This window comes from Humulus lupulus, chromosome 8 (genome assembly GCF_963169125.1).
Source record: "Humulus lupulus chromosome 8, drHumLupu1.1, whole genome shotgun sequence".
Lineage (NCBI taxonomy): Eukaryota > Viridiplantae > Streptophyta > Magnoliopsida > Rosales > Cannabaceae > Humulus > Humulus lupulus.
The window spans coordinates 9,037,238-9,057,372 of record NC_084800.1 but is presented as its reverse complement, the minus strand read 5'-3'; the positions used below and the strand labels follow the sequence as shown (position 1 = coordinate 9,057,372).

The following is a 20,135-nucleotide window of genomic DNA, read 5'->3' as shown; positions in this document are numbered from 1 at the left end:
CCAAAAGTTGAGAGATCCGAGGAGCTTTACCATACCTTGCACCATTGGCAAATTTGAATGTAAGCACGCTTTATGTGATCTGGGGGCAAGTATTAATCTGATGCCCTTAACTATGTTCAGACGACTAGGTTTGGGTGAGGCAAGACCGACAACCATCACTCTACAACTAGCAGATCAATCGGTAAAACATCCACGGGGAATTATTGAAGATGTTCTTGTGAAGGTGGATAAGTTTATTTTTCCTGCTGATTTTATCGTTCTGGATATGGAGGAGGATATGGATGTACCAATCATTCTGGGTAGGCCATTTTTAGCTACTAGGCAGGCTTTGATTGATGTTCAGAAAGGTGAGCTGACACTGTGAGTTCAGGGCGAAGAAGTAGTATTCAACGTGTTTAAGGCCTTAAAGTTTGCAAATGTCAATGACAGCTGTTTCAAAGTTGACATGGTAGAGAAAGCGGTGGCAGAAATTCATCTTACAGAGGATTCACTTCAGAAGAGCTTGACAATTGGGGATATAGATGCTGAGTTAGACAGTGAGGTCCAAGAGTGTGTACAGTGGTTGAATTCTAAAGGGCCAATTTATAATCGAAAATATGAAGATTTGGGCCAAGGACCTGAGAGACCATTGCCATCAGTTCAGAAACCTCCAGAGTTGGAATTGAAATCATTGCCTGCACATCTTCGCTATGTTTTTCTGGGTGAGAAGGAGACTTTACCAGTTATTGTGTCTTCTTCTCTTTCTAATGAGGAGATGGAAAAATTATTAAGGGTGTTGAGAACCCATAAGTTGGCAATTGGATGGACGTTGGCAGATATTCAAGGAATAAGTCCATCCACAGTTATGCACAAGATCTTGATGGAAGATGACAGTAAACCCTCTATTGAAGCACAACGTCGATTGAATCCAGCAATGAAAGAGGTGGTAAGGAAGGAGATCTTGAAGTGGTTAGATGCTGGGGTGATCTATCCTATTTCAGACAGTAGTTGGGTGAGTCCAGTTCAGGTAGTCCCTAAGAAAGGAGGGATTACAGTGGTGAAGAATGACAATAACGAACTTATCCCAACGCGTATCGTAACTGGTTGGAGGATTTGTATAGATTATCGTAAACTGAAGAAAGCAACCAGAAAAGATCACTTTCCACTGCCTTTCCTTGATCAGATGTTAGATAGATTGGTTGGACATCAGTATTACTGTTTTCTGGATGGCTATTCAGGGTACCATCAAATAGCCATTGCGCCTGAGGATCAAGAAAAGACGACTTTCACCTGCCCATATGGTACTTTTGCATTCCGTCGTATGTCGTTTGGTCTGTGCAATGCCCCTGCCACTTTTCAACGGTGTATGATGGCTATTTTCTCTGATATGGTGGAACGGAGCATTGAGATCTTTATGGATGATTTCTCTGTGATGGGGTCTTCTTTTGACAATTGTTTAATGAATTTGGAGGCTGTGCTGAGAAGATGTGAAGAGGCGAATCTAGTCTTGAATTGGGAAAAATGCCATTTCATGGTAAATGAAGGCATAGTACTTGGGCATAAGGTGTCTAAGAATGGTATTGAGGTTGATAGGGCTAAGATTGCTACTATTGAGAATTTGCCGCCTCCAGTTTCAGTTAAGGGAGTGAGAAAATTCCTTGGTCATGCGGGGTTTTACAGAAGATTTATAAAGGACTTCTCCAGGATTTCTAAGCCACTCTCGGCTTTGTTGATGAATGGGGTGCCATTTGAGTTTGATGAGAAGTGTCTTGAAGCTTTCAGGATACTAAAGCAGAAATTGGTGTCGGCACCTATAGTAATTTCACCGGATTGGGACCAGCCATTTGAGTTAATGTGCGACGCGAGTGATTTTGCAGTGGGTGCGGTTCTGGGGTAGCGTGTTGACAAATTATTTCAGACTATTTATTATGCCAGCAGAACACTAAATGGCGCTCAGTTGAATTATGCCACCACTGAGAAGGAGCTTCTTGCCATTGTATATGCATTCGATAAATTCAGGCCGTATTTGATGGGGAACAAAGTTATTGTGTATACTGATCACTCAGCAATCAGGCATCTTATTGCTAAGAAAGATGCTAAACCCAGACTTATTCGTTGGGTACTTATTTTACAAGAGTTTGATATGGAGGTTCGAGATAAGAAGGGTACAGAGAATTTGGTGGCGGATCACTTATCAAGACTTGAGTTGGGGGATAAGTCAGAACTTGCTGCAGGAGAGATTAATGAGAGTTTCCTAGATGAACAATTATTTGCAGTGGAGGATGAGTTGGTGCCATGGTTTGCGGATTATGTGAATTATTTGGCAGCCAACGTAGTGCCATCAGAATTTGTAGGGCAAAGATTGAAAAAGTTTTATCATGATGTGAAGAACTACTACTAGGATGATCCTTTCTTATTCAAACAATGCCCGGATTTGATTATCAGAAGATGTGTGCCTGAAAGAGAAATGAAGGACATCTTGTTTCATTGCCATGCATCGCCTACTGGTGGACATTATGGGGGAGCAAGGACTGCTGCAAAGGTCCTTGAATGTGGATTTTATTGGCCTACTCTGTATAAAGACAGCTATGACTATGTGAAACGGTGTGATCGTAGTCAAAGGGTAGGTAATATCTCAAGACGTCATGAAATGCCTCTCACTAATATATTGGAGGTTGAATTATTCGATGTTTGGGGTATTGACTTTATGGGACCCTACCCACCGTCGTTTGGTAATTTGTATATTTTGTTGGCGGTGGATTATGTAAGTAAGTGGGTTGAAGCAGTTGCTACTTCAACTAATGATGCTCAGGTGGTAGTCAAGTTTCTGAAAAAGAATATTTTCTCTCGTTTTGGCACACCTCGAGCGATTATAAGTGATGAAGGGACTCATTTCGCCAATAATATTTTTGATTCCTTAATGGCGAAGTATGGAATTAAACACAAGATGGCATTGGGATATCATCCGCAGTCAAATGGGCAAGCGGAAGTGTCAAATCATGAGATTAAGCTGATTTTAGAGAAGACGGTGCAAGTTAATAGAAAAGATTGGTCGAATAAGCTTGATGATGCGTTGTGGGCTTATCGGACGGCTTTTAAAACGCCAATTGGTACTTCTCCCTACCGTCTTGTATATGGTAAAGCTTGTCACTTGCCATTTGAACTGGAGCATAGGGCACAGTGGGCGTTAAAGAAGTTGAATTTCAATCCGGTCGCTTCGAAAGCATTAAGGTTAGCTCAACTGAATGAGCTAGATGAATTGCGTCATGATTCCTACAAGAATGCAAGAATCTACAAAGAGAAGACAAAGAAATGGCATGGCAATAATCTTGTCAATCGGACTTTTCAAGTGGGCGATAAGGTGCTGTTATTCAATTCCCGTCTCAAGTTATTTCCGGGAAAATTAAAGTCTCGATGGTCGGGGCCATTCAATGTTACAAAAGTTTTTCCATACGGGGCTTTGGAGATTCAACAAGGTGATTCTTCGCCGTTTAAAGTTAATGGACAGCGGGTGAAGCATTATTATGGAGGCGAAATTGAGACGAAGGTCAATATTACTCTGGTGGATTCTTGAAGGCAAGAAAAGCAGCGTCCGGCTAAATGACGTTAACGACAACGCTTTTGAGAGGCACCTAATTATTTTGTAATTTATTTTTGTTTTTTTTTCGTTTGACATTATTATTTTTTAATTTCTTTTAGTGTAGTAGAACCGTGAAAAACGTGAAAAAAAAATGAAAAAAGTTGATAATTTTGAACAGTGTTTAGGCGATATATCGCCTGGACAACAGATTCGGATGGGATTTTTGGTTTTAAGTTGGAATTTTTTTTCGGTCCCAGGAGATATATCGCCTACCAATGGCGATATATCGGCATCAGTGAATGAGGAGGTGACATATCGACGGTGCAAGTGGCGAAATATCGCCGTGGAAGTCAGAGACGTTGTTTTGGTAAATAGCCTATGGAGATATATCGCCTCATATATGCGATATATCGGCTAGAGCAAATTGGGCTGCGCTATATCGGGGGTGGTCGAGGCGAAATATCGGCACGCAAGTCAGAGACGCCGTTTTCTATACTGCATGTGGCGATATATCGCCTGGTCGAATTTTTTGAAAATAAAAAAGGGCACGTGGGGAGCACATGACCCATTTGTATCAGTTTATATCAGTCATAAACCCCACATTCGACCCCATCTTCCAGAACCAAAACCCTCTTTCAAATCCTTCCCAAATTTCACTCATTTTTCCTCTCAAACAACTTTCTCTCTCAAGTATCCTACCATCATCAAGCATAAGGGGCCGACTATTGCTGTAATTCACCACCACTATCATCATCATCTTCAAGTTTTCAAGGTACTTTGCTGAGTTTTTATGTGCTTAAAGATATATTGAGGAATTTGAGAACTTAGATTTTGTGTTGGGCATTGGACGAAATTTTAGAATCTATTGCAAGATTGGTGTGTGTTTACGGTTTTCATCATCTTGGGAGCATATTGTATACAGTTGGGAAATATTGTGGGGTTCATTGAGTATTGTTAGCCATTGTTTCACGATTGCACACTAGGTGTTCGATAAAATTACTCAGTGAACAGTTTTGGAATATTTTGGACATTCTTGGGTGTTTCTGAGTTGATTTGGGGTTATTAGTGTGTTTAGAGACTATTCCTTGTGTTCTTGAGATTCAACCACTCCATGCCTCCAAAGAAAGCAAAGACCATGTCCACCATCCAACGAGCCAATGTAACTATTGCCCATACCTTTGTTAAACGTTTGAGTAGAGATGATTTAGGCAATTTTCTTTGGTAAACGTTTGAGCCTTTCCAGCTAACCCATAAAAATTTATCCTTAGTTACCCTTTTTGAGACTAAAGCTTTGGTTTTTGTTCTTGATTATACTATTGAGCCTAAATTTCCTAACTTCATTATTTTTCCTTTTCCTTTGTTATCATAAGCATATAATTTGTGGGAAAGTAGAATGGAAAATAGTGAGGTATTGGTATGATTTGAATGTAGAATGATTGTACAAAAAGAAGAGAGAGAAGTTTTTGAGAAAATAGAAAAAAAATCACTTTATCACACTCCTTGATTATATATAGAAAATATTAAGTTTGGGGGAGTGTGATTTGAAAAAAAAAAAAAAAAAGTGATAAGTCTAGAAAAAAAAAATGAAACAAAAAGAAAAGAAGAAAATGATGAAAGTGTTGTAATCTCTCTCTCTCTAATTGTATAAAAGGGTGATTTTTGGTGTGGTGAAGAGAAATTTGGCTGGTTTCAAGGTTTATATGCTTATGGTAATTTCGAGCCTAAATGACTATTTATCTACCTTTACCTAAGCTTAATGTTATGAGCCTATAAAAGTCCTTTCGATCTACTTGATACAGATTTTATATTAGTGGAGACAAGTTAATTGAGCAAGCTTATGGTGAATTTTGATGGGTTTGTGGTATGAATGAATGTTGATACTTGTAAAATTATGTTTTGTACGGTATTTGTTAAATGAAATATGTATTTGCATGAATGACAGTATTTGGAGAAATTATTGATATGTTGAAATTCTAGTCACATGATCTTAAGCATTGGTTGAGCGATTGAAGAAGAATTGGAATTTTTGAGAAAAGTTATGCCCCTAGTCTAAGTTTAAATTTTTCTGTGAAGTTAAGTCATCCAATAGTTTTTTTTAGTTTTGGATTGTTATCACCTGTACCGAATTTCCCAAATGGTCACCAATTTTGACTACTCAAACAAATATTTATCAACATTCTCGAACAAATCAGAATTATTACGACACACTGCACAAGTTCACCAAACAGATTAAATAGAAACTTTCTCTTGAGAAAAACAACCAAATCAATCTGAAAATGTTATAAATAAGCGTATATTTTTTACGCTTATCAGTGAAACTGGTGGGTCGGGCACATAGTATGATGGTGGTGCTAGTGGGACTCCAACGTTGGATCCCGACCCACTCTGTTGGGCCATGAATTTTCTCAAGAGCTCATCTTGTTGCTGAAGGCGCTCTTCTAGACGTTGTGCTTGTTGACGATGCTCTTCTTCTTGTTTTCGAAATCTTTCTTCAAACTCCTTTCTAATGTCGTCATTCGAAGAAGAGGCTTTCGATTTTTTTTTCGTTGAGGTAGGTGTTGGAGTATTCCAGTATACTGTGCGGGACACACCGTGTCCTCCAGCCCTAACACGTCCTCGGGGCTCAGGAGTGCCCAACGCCCTCGTCAGCACATCATCAGGGCCATCAGGTGCCCATTTACCCTCAGCTTGGAGTTGTCGGTAATGATCCTATGAAACAATATTCACAGAAAGTTATATGTAGAAGCTAATATATAATTTGATATATCAACATTACTAAATATGAACACTTACAATATTTTTTTGAATCTCAGAGGCCTCTCCAACTAGCTCTCCTTTTGCATTCCGACGACCCATGCTCCACAAGTCTGCCCTGTCAAGTTCAGTTAGACTTTTCCCACTTTGTTCCATTAACATCTCTTCAATACGCACATAGCCTCCTCTAGAGAGGTTGTGATTGTATTTATTCAATGCTCGATAATTTTGCATCTCTTCTCTCTTTCTACGCCACTCGAGAGTTATTCTTGAGTTCACAAACTTTAACCATTCATCTGGAGTTATGACGTTCTCAAATCCAAGTGGAATAGCTGGCGGGAACTCATTGGGGAATTTTTTCATAGCGCCATACATGTGTACCCTTGTGAGATTAGTCTTCCAATTTCGGAAGTACTTTCCCGCTTCCATCAACATTTGTTTCTTTTGTTTGGGGTCCAAATCATAAGTTTTCTGCAAGTTTGAAAGTAATGAGAATCATATTGTCAAAATAATATATATTTTGAAAACATTAAATGAATTATAATTAATAAAATCATACCTTCATTGTATCCCATATTATATTTTTATCCACCATACTAACATCGTTCCAAGTGTTAGTGTTGATGGACATAGTGGCTCGAACAATAGCTCCAAGTTGTGATGAAACATTGCTTCTAGTCTCACCAACTATTTGACCATACTCGTTGTATTCAACAGGTGCAAGATGTCCTTCACTCCTTTTTTTGGTGTTTTTAGACTGACTGAGAATGAGGGCGATGCTCCCCCTCATCAGAACTACCACCAAATGGATCACCCTCCATCTGTAAACACATAAATATCATTATTATAACCATTTTGGAACCTCATAATCATAAAAAAAAAAAAGTTATACAAACATTTGAATTAAAGATGAAACAAAAATATGAAACTAAAAATTTCACATATCATAAACATATCAAACTCATTAAATTGTACCTCAAGACCCATTATCATCAACCCATAATCCTTCACCGTTTTCACGGAAACAAATACAGTCATCATCAACTTCATCATTATCTTCTAGTGCGGTGAATGTGACAAGTTCTTCTTCGAGAGGTATATCATGTAAATCACCATCTTTAATGTTCCATTCTCTTGTTTGCGGTGGAAGAACAATTGACTATTGGTTGTCTGAAGGAACATTCACATAAAATACTTGTTTGGCTTGTGAAGCTAATATAAATCGGTTAGATTTGTGCCCAATTCGTTTTAGATTAACTAATGTGAAACCATAATCTTCATATATTATGCCGCTGTCACTTTTCACTCAATCACAAAAGAAAACAGGTACTCGAGTTGTGATATAATCTAACTCCCAAATTTCATTAACTACTCCATAAAAAGTCATATCACATTCAACTGGATTTTTATCTTTTGCACTAGAGACTTGCACAGTTTTAACAACAAGGCTAACACCACTGTTTTGTGTGTTTCTGTTGTTATCGTGCTCCCTAGTGTTAAATAGAGTACCGTTAATCATGTATGATGAAAACTTGATGACATTAACAGAAGGTCCTCGAGAAATCCACTTAGCGATGTCTGAAACCTTATTTGATGTGTTTTGTAATTCTGCCACAACCTATTAAATCAACATACCAAAAACAAATCACTAAAAACAATCAACCATGTCATCTTGTAATTACCAATTAATGACAACTTTGCATAATCAACTCAATTTACCTTTTGTTCTATCCAACTACTAAAAGTTCGATAATGTTCGTCTTGTAACCATTTTGAGTTCCTTGACTTTGATGGAAATTTGGTCTTTATCCAATTAAAATGTTCCCTTCAATTATACATATGTTGTTAAACAACTGAACATACAAAATTACACAACATAAACTAAATGTATCATATGAATATAACTCACTCGATATAAGGTTGAATTTTATTTATATTCTGCAACACAAGACGATGCGCTTCATCTAGTATATCTTGATTTACTGTGCATACAACGCTACCACGACGACTCTGAATCTCAACATTTTCAACATCATTTAACCCAATTCTTTGTACACCAGTCAGGTATTCAGAACAAAATTCAACTGCCTCTTCTGCAATATAGCATTCGACGATGCATCCTTCTGGCCGACTTCTATTCCTAACATACCCCTTAAGAATCTTCATATATTGCTCAAATGGATACATCCATCTTAAATAAACGGGACCACAATATCTTAGTTCTCTAACCAAGTGAACTGTCAGATGGATCATTATATCAAAAAATGACGGCGGGAAATATTTCTCCAACTCACACAATACCTGTAACGCCCCAAACTCCAGGGACCGTTACGATGTGCCTTGTAAACAGTGCTAAACTCGCTAATCGAGTCATTTGGCCAAAATCGTGAACTAAGTATGATTAGCGGTTTAGGGATTAAAAACTCTGGTTAGGATGTAACGTTTCACTAGAACGTTTAATATACACATTGGGATCCCAAAAATATAATTTCAGAGTCTATTACAGAAAATATTTACAACAGGCCGTTCTAAGCAGCAAAACAGGGTTCAACCCTAGTTCCACTTTAAACCTCGACCATGGCGGACGAGCAGCTGCATATGTACACGTCATCACCTAAGCTCTCTAACTCAAGGATGGTCTAGCTTCCTCCCGCCTTTACCTGCTCCACGTAGCACCCGTGAGCCAAAGCCCAACAAGAAAACACAATAAAGCATGATATAATATCAACAACGATCATAATAACCATTCAGGACTATCAGTCCAAGCAAATAGGTGACAATAGTCACAATAATGAGCATCGCTCCCTCTAGCCATGTGACGATAGGGTCACCAGGGCTTAACTGATAAGTGATTATTTCATAAGTTTAATCAGGACAGGTGCATGGTGAATGGTCACTAACATAACCTTCCTCCCGTCTCTAGAGTCGTGCTATGGACAACGTCCCCTAGCCATGTGACAAACAGTCACCGGGGTCATATACCTTGGCTATAAACATCTGGTCATAGACCAGGCAAGCGCTTATAAGTTCTTCGACCTTAGGGTCGGTCCCGCATTAATGCCATGGAGCTATTCCATGCGTGATCATCGACCTTAGGGTCGGTCTGGCATTAGTGCCTTAGAGTCACTCAATGCACGATTCTTGACTTTAGAGTCGGTCCAGCATTAATGCCATGGAGCCATTCAATGCATGATTCATCGACCTTAGGGTCGGTCTAGCATTAATGCCATAGAGCCATTCAATGCGTGATTCTCGACTTTAGAGTCGGTCCCTGACTAGTCAGTGTCAAACACAAGCAAGTCAAGCCACCAATCATATATCACATGTTCCATATCCATAAACAGGGTATCCAGCATGCTTACTAAACATGTACTAGTACAATTAGGACGATGCATAAACACAGAGGCTTAAGCTTTGAATGATATCATACTCAGTATACAAAGCATGTCCTAATCACATGTTTCTCATGCATCATATGCAGTATATCCAGCAATCCAACATGCACCAATAACAGCCATGCATGTCACGTTTAATAGTCAACCAACATGCATCAAGAATAGCCATGCATGTCATACTCAATAATCAACCAACATGCATCATAATAGCCATGCATGTCATACTCAATAATCAACCAACATGCATCATAATAGCCATGCATGTCACATATACACAGGGTGCAGTTTTCTTACCTCAAAGTCGAGCTAGAACGATTAAAAGAACAACCCTTGAGAACGATCAACTTTTAGTCCTTTAGCGGTCACCTAGTCATAACCAAATATAAGGTATCATCAATAAAAATGGTCAACATAAGTTCCCAAATCAATATCTAGCCTCCGGGACATCAATCCCCACTTAACCGGGTACTAGGTTCAACCCCGAGGCCTATGGCAAGCATCCCTTAGCTAAAAACACAATTTTGGTCAAATCTGCCTTGATGGGCCGCGGCTCACCAGAGCCATGCCGCGGATCATCTCCCTGACAGAGGCATTTCTACCTCTGAAGCCACCTTAGGCCGCGGCACACAAAAGCCAGGCCGTGGCTCATTACCCAGATCAGCCAAAAATCAGCAACGCACCAGCTCGACCTCCCCTGCATATTCCCTTAGAACCAAGCCTTCAAACTAGTTCCAAACACTCAATTCAACCTCTAAACAACATCTATATCAAACCGTCATCAAAACCCAAATCAAACATCAACCTAACTCCCATTAATTCCAATTAACCACCAAGAATTCACAAGCAGAAATCTTAAACTAAAACAGAGTATAAACCAGGAACTAATGGTTGAAACTTACCTCAAATCCGAGTTTGAACCTCCTTTAATAGCTGAACCAAACTCCTAAGCTTCCACCTTTGATTTCCTAGCTTAACTCCTCAATTTGGGCTCTCAAAATCCAAAGGAAAAATGATGGAAGAAGCTTGTACGGAAGAGAAAGGGAGAGATGAGGATAGGCTCTGTTTTTGTCATGTATTTTCTACAGCCTTCATGTCATGTAAATCCTTAAGGTCAAAAGACCATAATGCCCTTAGGCCAAATAAATCCTTCTAAGCACTCCCAAGGGTAAAATCGTCATTTCCCGCCTATCTCGTTAATTATAATTAACACTCTCCAATTCCCGCTATAATCAATACTCCAAAATACCAATAAATTATATCCCATTACCCTATAACTCCCGGTAATGCTCTAGTCATCATAATGACCCCGAGACTCACCCCGAGCCCCGAACTTAACCCCATTATGACTAGACCGAACACTTACATCTCATGATCGTCTCATGCTGAATAGCTCGAACCAATCCACCTTATAATGTGGCTATATTAATTAATCACAACCATGCACCCAAAATATACAATTACGCTCACAGTGGCCAAATTACCAAATTACCCTCATAATTAACATATGAGCCCATATGCATGCATTCACCATCATATAATAATATAATTCACGTAAACATGCATATAATCATTAAATACTATTATAAACCAATTATGGCCCTCCCGACCTCCTAATCAAGGTCCTAAACCTTATTAGGAAATTTGGGGCATTACAATACCTCAACAATTTCATCTCTTAACTTAGGTAACTTAAGCGGATCAATCACCTTACAACACAATGATTTGAAAAACAAGCATAACCTTGTGATTACATCTCGAACCTTCCTAGGCAACACAGATCGAATGGCCACTGGTAGTAAATGCTGCATTAGAATATGACAATCGTGAGATTTCATACCAGTTAGAATACAACTTTTCATGTCTACCAATGACCTTATATTTGAGGAATATCCGTCTGGAACTTTTATATTAAACAAACATCTGCAAATTTCCATTATTTCCTCTTTAGTAAGAGTGTAAGCAGCAGGAGGTAAATATATCCGTCTCTTATCTGGTTTTGGAGTTAAGTCATCCCTTATACCCATTGCAACCAAGTCTTGTCTAGCCTTAATTCCATCCTTAGTTTTCCCAGGAATATTCAACAAAGTGCCAATCAAACTATCACATACATTTTTCTCTATGTGCATAACATCTAAATTATGGCATATAAGTAAGAAAGGCCAATATTCAAGTTGGAAGAAAACAAATTTCTTTTTATAACACCCTTTTGGCTCCTCAACAACCTTAGCCATACGACTACGTTTCATCTTTGTAGGTGTACGAACTTTAGGCTTCCCTAACTTGAACACAATTTTAGACATCTTCTCAAGTACTTAGATCCAATTCAATGGCTCAGGAGCCTCCTCAAACTCTTGTTTACCATTGAATGCCTTCTTCCAAGTCCGAAGTTTATGCGTATTAGGCAAGAACTTCCTATGTCCCATATAACATATTTTCCAAGAGTGTTTCAAGTATTCAGAACATGTTTTTTCTTCACAAATGGGGCAAGCCTTATATCCTTTCACACTAAACCCAGATAAATTTCCATAAGCAGGAAAGTCATTAATTGTCCATAATAAGACCGCTCTAAGATTAAATTCTTCCTGCCTATACGCATCATAAACCTTAACCCCTTCATCCCACAAAGTTTTCAAGTCATCTATAAGAGGGGCTAGATAGACATCAATGTCATTACCAGGTTGTTTAGGTCCTGATATCAACAAGGTCAAAAGCGTAAACTTTCTCTTCATACACAACCATGGGGGTAGATTGTAAATAACTGCTAAGAGATGCGTGTGGATTAAACCCGTCAGTCGAAAGACCTAGACGAATATTACGAGATTCATTTCCAAAAGAAGGCCACTTCAAATCTACTCTTTTCCAAGCTAGAGTGTCAGCTGGATGTCTTAATTTACCATCCTTTATTCTTTCATTAGCATGCCATGACAAACTTTTAGCATGTTCGGCATTTCTAAACAATCGGATGAAACGAGGAATTGGCGGAAGGTACCACAAAACTTTGGCAGGTACTCCTTCCTTGACATCGTCACCATTTCTTTTCTTTTGCCATCGTGACTCACCACAAGGAGGACACGATTTTGTGTCTGCAAAGCTATTTCGATATAATATACAATCATTAGGACATGCATGAATTTTTTCGTACTGCATGCCTAATGAGCATAACGTCTTCTTTGCCTCATAAAATGAAATTGGAATTTCATTATCTTCGGGCAATAACTCCTTCAAAAAACTAAATAAATCAGTAATGCTTTTATCACTCTAGCCATGTTTAGCTTTTAGATTGTACAACCTAAAAAACGCAGATAATTTTGTAAATCTTGTACAACCAGGGTAAATTGGTTTCTCAGCATCATTAAGGAGTGTCTTAAACTTATTTGGGTCTACTCCTGATCCAAAATGTGCATCGTCAATCATTTCATCTAATGGATCCCAGTTCTCCTCTACTATATTTATCCTCACTCCTTTTTGTCTACTTGTCAGAGTTGGAGCAATAGGAGCTATCTCCCCATGGTAATACCAAATTGTGTAACTCTTGTCGATCCCATTGAAATATAAGTGTTCTTTAATCTTTTTAAGATCCATCTTTTTAACATTTCCACACTTAAGACATGGACAATAAGTAAAATTTGGGTCTTTCACATTTTCCGAACAAAACCTTAAGAACAAATCGACCCTGTTCCTATATTCCGCAGATAACCTATTCGCTGGCATCCACTGTTTATCCATATATTCTCCTATGTCTATCAAAAAGAAAAGAAACGACACTAAATAAGCACGTGATAAAGTTGGATGTCTATATAAAACTAATCGTTTATTATCCTAAATAAAATCGGGCAGCATTTCCCCTATAATAGTGACCTAACCATCTGCATGTGAATAGCAAAACAAACAATTCAAACAACATACAATAAGTTTCTTCCTTATAGAATATCTATATAAAACTAATTGTTTATTATCCTAGATAAAATCGGGCAGCATTTCCCCTATAATAGTGACCTAACCATCTACATGTGAATAGCAAAACAAACAATTCAAACAACATACAATAAGTTTCTTCCTTATAGCTCCGCAGCACACAGTCAAATTTCTCAGAACCTACTTCACTAATGCACACAAGTTCTCAACCTTCCGTTATCACTGCAGCACAAAATTTTAATCTCAGAACCTACTTCACTATGGATTAATATTTAAGATATTCAAACTCCTCTAACATTTGTTTAATAATATTAAAAGTAGAAGTAAGAGAATATATATTTACCTCTTGCAATTAATAATCCAAAAGCTAGCAAATTACTTCAAGTAGTAATCGAATTCGCTATTAAATCCACAAACCAATATAAATAAATTAATAAATAATAAATAAAATATCACTAAATATCTAGCAATATATAACTTATTATTGTAATTTTAGAAACGTAATTACTTCAAATGTGTGATTGATAGATATAGAAGTTTTGATGCAAAGTACTCTCTAAAATCTCACCACCAAAATCACAACCTACGAAATTAAATTAATTAATATGTTAAACATTACTAAACAAATATCACTAAATTCCTAATAAGTAAATGATTGGTAAACAAATAAAAAAAAACTCCAATGAGAGACTAATTATAACCTAAACAAAAAATCAATAAAAAATTTCATAACCTAAAATCTCAATAATCAACAAAAACATAATTTTTTTCATATATTTAAAATTTTAAAATTATTTAATAAATTTATTTTAACGTAATAACTATATATATAACAAAATAGTTAGAATTTAAAAAAAAGAGTTTAAATATACATACAAAAATATATCTAAATTTCGAAATAAATAATGATAAAAATTAAAAAAAAATCATGAACATATATATTATAATGAAATATATACAATGTGATAGGTTAAATTAAAAAAAAACTATGAAATCTTAAATCTATAAAAAAACCTCCATGGAAAAACAAATAAATCTAACAATGTATAGAAAAAAATGCATAAAAATGTAAAACTAACACAAAATCATGTATATTACTCATCCTAATGCTAAACCTATGATTTTTTATCAAAATAATTAACTAAAATTCATAAAATTAAAAAAAAACTAACCTTGAAAACCCTAAAATTGCAGCCCCCTTTCGTATATGTGCTCTCTGTTTGGTGTTATGAGGAAGAAGAAGACCCAAATTTCATTAAATGGCCAGGGGGACATCTAACGTCTCCCACTGAGAGACGTGCCACGTGTCCCATGTCTCCCAGTGGGAGACGTTAGATGTCCCCCTGGCCACTTATCAACCTATTTCCAACGTCTTCCACCATTTTTAATGTCTTCCAATTATAGTCATTAATAAAAACTTTCAATGTCTTACACCATTAGACATTTAAAACCCCTGATAAGTTTTAATGTCTTACACCAATGGTATAAGACATTGTAGGGAGTCATTGTATATAAAATTTGTTGTAGTGATTGTTCTTATTAATGTAGAACTCCAAAACCTGTGATCAATGAACTAGGGTTCACGAGTTTCACAAGCTTGGAGATGAATACAAGTTTAGTAGATAAAAACACTATAATTCTCCCTCAGTCTCTCAAGATCAAAAGTCTAAGAGTCCAAAAAAACAAGTCCCCTCTCTTGAGCCCTTTGAATCTTATTTATAGGCTCAATGAGTTCCTCATGGGCTGATGGGCCTTAATTACATTTAATACAAACGTATCTAAATAATAATGGAAATCACAATTATTACATAAATGTGAGATTACATATCTATAGAAGATATCTGAAATACTGGGACCAGTTGGTCGCCCATAGAATATCCCTTCTGCTGAGTGAATTCTCTTTTGGTCGACGGTCGAACATAACGTACTCACTTAAACAGTCACGTGTATCCCACGTGCATATTAATTTTTCCACATCATTAGGTGAATCTTTTTTGGGTAAACAATGTCATTCTTTTAAATATAATATTTTTTATTTATTTTAAGTTTATATGAAAATGATACAAATTTAATAAATATAATTAATAAATTCTATATATAAAACTACGCAAACGTACATTGCGCCTTGTTTGTGTCTAATAATAATTATATCAATATAAACTCAAATGTTATAAACTATTATTATTATAATAATAATATATAACATATAATATGAAATTCCGTTTTTAGTAATTACCAAATTAATTAAACCAAGTGAATTAATTAAAGTGCAGAATGGTAATTAACTGTTTACACAGATTACAGTTCTGTCGGGACAGAAACCACACTTATCACGATAGAAACTGAACACAATAAAAGACAGTGCAAAACAATAAAGAACACAACGAATTTTTACAAGGTTCAGAAACCCTTTCGAATAATCTACTCCTTGGGGCCACGCCCAGAGAATAAAACCAATTAGTAAAGAATCACAAGTACAAAAACATTGACTTAAACAAAACAAGACTCCCTCTTGAGATTTGCCGCAACTTGTTGTACTTCTCTTCACTAATCTGATCTTGATTGAAGCGCTCAACCACTTGAACTCCCTTCAATGGCCAGCGAGTACTTGCATCCTCCCGATGCAAGGCTTGTAAAAAATCTTCTCCCAAAGACTATAAATGTTGTGTTCAAATTACAATGTGTATTCACTCATGAATATGGTATAAACTCACCACTAAAAACTAAACACACATAATTCTACAAGATCACGTGAATACTTATGATCTTGAATACAAAGAGGAACTCTCACAAATATTACAATAAAGCTCACGAATAATGCACCAAAGAGTTCACTTTTCTCACTGCCTTTAGAGCCCTATTTATAGAGTCTTTTTCGTGCTCACAAAGGCAGAGAAAGAATTCTTCTAATAAAGGCAAGAATCACATAAGTTATTCTTGATTGTCGAAGAGTTGCCTTATTTAGAAGATGCTGATCCGACAGATGCGATATCGGTGGGGACAGCTCAGACCTGTGTCGGATCAAAACAAGCTCAAAAAGGAAACAATAATTAATGACATTAAGAACCAGTTTCCTGATTGCAATCCTTAAGCTGCACGAAAATATATCAGCAAATAATCCAAAAACAACTTTGGGTAAGTACCGAATATTTGCAATATACTTTGTTTCCTTTATAAACAAAATGAGACAATATATGCTAAATAAGGAAGCACATTATTGTCCAAAATTCACACAAAAGGAAAGTGGTTTTCCGAAAATATCAATAAAGGAAACCAAACAATTCCGAAAATTATAATAAAGGGAAACAAACATTTCCGAATATTATAATAAAGGGAAACAACTAATTCAACCAATTTTATCTTTTAAGAAAAAAATATTTCTATAAAAATGCCAATAAGGATTAACATAATATATAATCCTATTTTTTATAAAATTTTGCTAGAAAAAATATTTAGTAATTATATTAATGTAAATTCAGATATTACAAAATATTATTATAATAATTTTTAATACAAAACTAGATATTTAATAGTTTTATTAATATAAATTTACATGTTATAAAATATTATTATTACAATAATATATAATACATAATAAATACATTATATATAATTATCACGCGCGTATAAATCGTATAACATGTGTAACTCGATAAGAAATTAGAATAACATTTATCTTTTATCAAGAATAAATAAGTTTATTATTCAATTATTGATGTGCGATTTGAATAATATGATCAATATTTTGTACCTTAAATGGAATGATTCTAAAAGATTGTTGTATTATTTTATTTTTTTTTAAAAAAACATAAACAATATTTTTCTTTAAATATATTTATACCATTTTTGTATCTATAATATAGTTTGTTTAATTAAAATTTATATGATTACTATAAAAATAATTAATAATTTTTTAAAATAAAACTAACTATACATGTATTGTGAGTTGCTTCCACCTAATATAAAAATATAATGTTTTTATTTTTCTAATACTTTTTTCGCTGGTTAGCTAGAGATCAACAATGTGAATTAAAATTATTTAAGTAAAATTATTATATATTTTATTTATTTCACGTGTAATAATAGTAGTGGGGCAGATAATGATTTGCCAAATCACATATGAACGATCAGAAAATGTTTAAGTACATCTCAATCATAATGGGAGAAAATATCGACAATCATGTTTGTTCATTAAAGTGTTTAAGTCTTTTAATTATATAGAGTATATGATTTTTTTATATATATATTATCAGAAAACTGCTATTACGTATAATCTCGGCTCAAAATTTAAAATAAAAGGAGATCAGACTATATTTATATATAGCTAGATATATAAGCCATGGTGAAAACATAAAAGGTGCAATGATTATCAATAAGAAACGTATCTATAAAATTAATAATTCAATGGGACCAAAGCCTCAAAGGGATGATGAGTCATCTATAGCTACATGGAAAAAAAAATATAACAATATAGAATAGGCATAATTATAGAGAGAATTAGTAATCAATATATAACTGACAAGTGAGAGTGAGTACTATTATTCATATTTCATTATTAAAGAATGTATTCTTTAAATTTAAAAAATCCAAGAAATTGATGTTGGTAATTAGCTTCAACAAAAAAATAAAAATAAAGAGTATTACATAATACATTATTAATTAATATATGCACCTTCAAGAATTTTCTTATATAGATACAGAATGCACTCTTTTGTCATGCCATCAAGCTATACATATATTAATATCAGTTCTAGAATAATATATCTATATATTAGTTCCCACCATTAATTAATTAGTCAAAAAAAAAAATACTCCATTCCTCTATAAATTTCCATGTCCAATTTTTGTCAAACGTTAGTAATATTATTAATGCTATACATACATATATAGTTTAAAAATATAAGTTTTGAACTTTGAAGATTTGATATATGGCTATTGATGTGTGCAAAAATCACAATTATATATGTATATATACACTATATAAAAATAATAATCAATCCAGCAAATTACTGTGTAATTAGTTATATATATTCAATAATAAATCGTTGCATGTTACGTTTACTTTTTTTAATTCCTTAATTATAAAATATTTTGTTTATTTTTGAAGCATGCAGTTGTACTTTTTTAATAATTAAACTCGATCTTGTATCTACCTGCAATTTGATTAATTAATCAATTCATATATGTATATATGGTGTGTCACACACCATATAATATATGTGTAATAGACAGAGTACTTATTTAGCAGTGCACCAATGAATAAAGTTCTATTATATATAAATGTACTTTCTCTTCTTTATTATTTCTCTCATGGTAATTAAATTATAGATATATATGTATATAAAAAGCATTAAGATTATTTTAATAGGAGAAATGAGCTGGGAGAGCATATACGAGACTTTGGTCTAGCCAGATCCCATTTGAAAACCCAAATCATTGAAGAATAAAACAAGAAAATGACAAAACAAAAAGACTTCTTTTTTGAGAGGCTTTACTGTGCAAGGGAACATAAGCTCATTGGAAACATGACCAAACAGAAAGACAATGTAGCTCCATCACATTTTTTCTAAGCCATGCATTTGGCATATATGCCCAATTTATCTAAGTACCCTGCCACACTCATCATCATATTATAAGAATAATAATAATAATAGACACCACATTTTTTTTTATTATTTATTATTTCAGCAGTACTGTTACAAATTTACTCTTTAATTATTTTTTTACTCAACTCTGAAAATAAATAGTATGATAAATATGTGTGTTAATTTATCGCCGTTAAAATGGAGTAGTGTGGTGCAAATGCAATCATACATTGTTCATTTCATCAGTACTTAATTTTGAGTAAATGATAAACATTATTATTATTATTATTATTACCTCATCTAAGTCAATCAAGAACACAAGTCAATAGAAATCATTATTATTAATATTGCATATTTATACGAGGCCTAGGATCATCAAATTCTGTTAAAGAGTCATTATTATCATGAGAGCTTTTTATTTTTCCCCTCTAGCTTTCTTGACGGTGAAGTCAACGAGGGTGTGTATACCTTTATCTACTTTAATTTTTTTTTTTTTTTTTGGGGTTACCAATTTTTAATTCTCTTGATTAAATAATTGAAATGATTTTTATATTTTTGGTTTTGTGAATTTACAAAACAAGAATATTGGGGGTGACAATGACGGCTGGTAGTAGTGTCATATTAAGAGTAAACAAAAGATAATATGATAATGAAAATTGAAAGAAGATGTGGCCAAAGAAATTTGGGTTTTAGGCAGGCCGGCGGACTAGATAATCCTGTGAAATCGATATATGTGTTATTTTTTTATTAGTTAATCTCATGCAAAATTGTCATATTTTTCAACAATATTTATATAATATATTTTTTGTGACAATGAAAAGAAAGATAAAGAATCAAAATATATTATATTAGAAAAATGAGAAGAAAAAGAAAATTATTGAATTAAAAAAGGTTTTAATTAACCATTCCTGTTAGAAATTAATCAAT

General features: G+C 34.7%; 1 protein-coding gene across 1 annotated transcript; it reads right to left on the bottom strand.

The window, feature by feature from the left end:
* Window positions 1-5,824: 5,824 nt before the first annotated feature.
* On the bottom strand, window positions 5,825-6,688 carry LOC133794974 (uncharacterized). Its single transcript, XM_062232424.1, has 2 exons — window positions 6,353-6,688; window positions 5,825-6,268 (listed from the first exon to the last, which is right to left on the bottom strand). The coding sequence occupies exons 1-2, from the start codon at window positions 6,686-6,688 to the stop codon at window positions 5,825-5,827; spliced, it is 780 nt and encodes a 259-aa protein (XP_062088408.1).
* Window positions 6,689-20,135: the final 13,447 nt, after the last annotated feature.